Source organism: Fulmarus glacialis, unplaced genomic scaffold (genome assembly GCF_000690835.1).
Source record: "Fulmarus glacialis isolate BGI_N327 unplaced genomic scaffold, ASM69083v1 scaffold43246, whole genome shotgun sequence".
Lineage (NCBI taxonomy): Eukaryota > Metazoa > Chordata > Aves > Procellariiformes > Procellariidae > Fulmarus > Fulmarus glacialis.
Window position 1 is genome coordinate 1 of NW_009218275.1, and position 3,816 is coordinate 3,816.

General features: G+C 37.0%; 1 protein-coding gene across 1 annotated transcript; it reads left to right on the forward strand.

Annotated features, from left to right (window-relative positions):
* Positions 1–1,431: 1,431 nt before the first annotated feature.
* LOC104078371 (teneurin-2-like) lies at positions 1,432–3,340 on the forward strand (the record flags this gene model as incomplete). The annotated part of the gene is made up of 2 exons (XM_009579984.1): positions 1,432–1,632; positions 3,155–3,340. Coding segments are annotated over 2 exons (387 nt in total), but the record flags the coding sequence as incomplete, so codon positions are not given.
* Positions 3,341–3,816: the final 476 nt, after the last annotated feature.

Consider the following 3,816-nt stretch of genomic DNA (forward strand, 5'->3'; position numbering starts at 1 on the left):
TAAATAATATAATTTATTCCTGTACTACGGTAATCTGAATTAAAATCAAAACTATTCTGATAACTCATGTTATTGCATCTCTAAATATGCCTGCCTCAATCCTCTGTGTTGTATCTAATCTGTATACTTACTTTAAATGTTCTGCAACTACATAAAATAATTTGACAAGACTCTCTGTTTATAGAAAAGTTGAGATTTGAAAGATCAAGTATTGTTCACATAAGGTAGAGTGAAAATGTCTCTGCCTTAATTTAGAAGGATCAATTTGGAAAAGATGAGGGATAAATCACTTTCATTATGAACTCAGATCTTCCTAGAGCTGCAAGAGAGAATGCCAATCATTCTTGGTCCTTCTTTTGTGAGCTAATATATACCAGTCATGAGATGAATTCATTTTATTTAGGACATGAATTTGACCTTGGCCCTCAATTCCACAGCAAAAAGCAGTTGGTAAAGCCTGTATGTTGGTATTTGCAGTAGAGTGTAGTATACTTACACAAATTCATGATATAAGATAAAAATTTGGAAAACCATAACGTGACTGACAGAGTTTATTTGAAAGACAGCTCGTAACATTCCTTTATTTATCAGGATTGAAATAGCAACTTAAATTTCATTGGATGATTTTCCATCATAATTATTTTCACTTTCTTATTCTGTTGTTTCTGGATTGAGAAAAGATGAAATCCATATCTATATCTGTTTTTCTTTATTTCTTTAAGAGGAATTATCTGCTGGTTAGAATATGGATTGAAGTAACTAGGACTCTCAATTTCACAGCTCAGCTACTAATGGACCACGAATCAAATGTTCAGAAGTGCCTGAATAATTTAGGAGTCTAAATGAAGCTGAAAGTCACTGATATTTTGACTTCTAGGTACTTAAAGTGGATATCATAATGTTATTCTCACAATGCTCTAGCATTTCAATAGTAATAATAGCAGTATTGATGAACATACTTCAAAGAAAAATATCTTTTTAAAAGTGCAATTTATTCAGGTGTTTTGTGGTTTTTTTGGGGATTGTTTTTTTTTTGTTGTTATTTAAATATAGTACATCAGTCATTGGAACTTCAGTGTATTTCAGAAGAAATGTCCCCAGGTGAAGGCTTACATGTGGAACTCTTACTATATATATTTAAGTTGTATTTTTAAGCTTTTGTGCTTCTTCACTACAGCATTCCTATCTAGGACCCCGCCCTGCCGTAAGCTTTCATTGTTCAGTCACACCCTGTTTTATTTGGAGCTAATGTAAAATACAAATTACTTTGCACTTTCCCATTCTCAGACCAGATGTTAATATGACTTGAAGAACTACATCAGTTTGCTTTATTTATCCCAGCGATATAAACTTTTCAGAGCATGCATCTACATGTTTTCCAAACATCATATTATGTGAACTGACCTTTCTCTACGTTGTTTTCTTCTGTAGTTGATTGCTTAGATCCAACGTGCTCCAACCACGGAGTCTGTGTGAATGGAGAATGTCTCTGCAGCCCGGGTTGGGGTGGAATAAATTGTGAGCTCCCCAGAGCCCAGTGTCCAGACCAGTGTAGTGGGCACGGTACCTACCTGTCTGACACAGGTCTTTGTAGCTGTGATCCCAACTGGATGGGTCCCGACTGCTCCGTCGGTAAGAAAAATATTTTTTCCTGATTTTGCAATAATGTTCCTATTTTGTTAAAATGTTTAATATCTATGGCAAGTTTGAAATGCAAATAATTTAGAAAATTGTCTTTGGAACATGTTTGGTCCTGTTTAGTTATGTTGGGAAGAAGTGTGTATGTATCTTAGATACTATTTTTTGTGACATTCTTAATTTGGGACTGTCAGCTGGGGGGGCGAAGGGGATGCAGGTTAGGAGTTTGTATTTCATTCTAACACTGACCCTCATTTGGACTGAAAAAGTTACTTAAGTGCTTCACATCTGTTTCCCAACTGTAAATGAAAACTTCCATAATTTATAAATATGTTTATAACACTTGAGGAATGGAAAACACTACGTTTTTGGGGTTTGCTTTACTGCACATCAAAATGCTACTCATTTGTGAAAAACATCACAAAACAGAAAAATCTCTTTTCAAATAAAGGCTATTTTTCCCTTTTCAGTTGTACATGGAATATTTTAAAAAATAGTTTTAGAGCAAGAGACACTAAAAAGCAGGCACAAAAGTGTAGGCTAAAATATTTCATCCTCTCCAAAGCTACAGTTGTAAAACTTGATTATTCTAACAGAAGGAGCTAAAAAGAAAAAAACAGTTTTGACAAGACAGCAAATGTTCTATTTGTGGGGAAAAAACACTGGGAATTTTGCATTTATGTTGTAAGCTGAACCTTGAGACAGAGCTGTAGGCCATAAGTAAGTCTCTCAAAAAAATATTTACAGTTTTCACACTTTATTCAGTTATTTCTTAAGATTAATGACTTAGAATACCCCACCAGTGAAATGAATATCAAGATGTGTTTTTTTTCTGCTTCATGCATCAGCAGCCAGAAAAAATCATGAATGAGAGTTTCACTGTCACTTTCTTTGATGATGCATGAGGCAAAAGACCTCTCTGTTTGCTGTTCTACAACTTCAGCTGGCAGAGAGCAGTAGAAGAATTTTTGGAGTAAGACACCAGGTAACTGACCATGTTAGTAGTAGGATTCCAAAACCTCTCCCTTGAAAGTGTCTTTTACCTGTCACTCCTAGAGTCTAAGTGACGCTGAATTGTCACCATTTTCTGCTGAATGAGTTTTAGGTGAGTTTCAGTCTCATTCTGAGCAAATCAGTGTCTGTATCAAAATCACCAGAGGTCCAGGTTTAAGTAAAACAGAGCTATGTGCTCCCCTTCTGCACTGCCGACAGGCGTTGAGGAAGCTACCTCTGAAACCTGTTTGTATCTGAATAGAGGACACAGCTCTACAGCAGTTTGTCCAGCATACATTAGCAGATTTTTTAAAATTACTTCTAATATAATTCAGTTTGGTTTTAAGCAAAAGTTAAATGCTGGTTTTGATCTGAATATGAACAGGCCAGCTTTTGACAGCATACAGTTTTCAGCAAAAGCATACCTGTTCTACTGACTTTTCCCTTCGTGGCTAGGTTGCTGCTTCTGCCCCACTGCCACTGACATAAGCTAGCTATTATCTTTATTCTTTTCTTCTCTTAGAAGTGTGCTCTGTAGACTGTGGCACTCACGGGGTGTGCATTGGCGGAGCATGTCGCTGTGAAGAAGGGTGGACAGGAGTGGCGTGTGACCAGCGTGTGTGTCATCCCCGTTGTACGGAGCACGGAACTTGTAAAGATGGGAAATGTGAATGCAGAGAGGGCTGGAATGGGGAGCACTGCACCATTGGTAGGCAAACGACAGGCACCGAAACAGGCACATATTGCTTTCTTTTCATAAATCGTAGAAACATAGTTACTGTTGTGTATTGTAATAGGCTGTTCCTTTAAGGACCCTAGTGCTTTCAAATATTATGTCTGACTCCAAATGTGTTGGGTGAAATGCAGATGAGCTCTTGGAATCATTTAAAATCGGTAAGAAACTGATTTGTAGAGGAGAAAAAACAACAACAAATTCCACAGCAAATGAACATTAGTAAGTAAAGATGTAACAAATGGTCCATCACGGTATCATCTGAGCCAAGATTTTCAAACTTAACTAAACATTCCTTTGTGTGAATGGCATCTTTTTTAATTTCCTGGTCTGATGCATCACTGCTCTCCTGCTATTATACATCACATCTGAAACACATCAGCACCATCACCACACAGAGCAGGGGTCAAGTTGTGGAGGAATAAGTGTTCCCGGCGTTACAGAAATAGCTC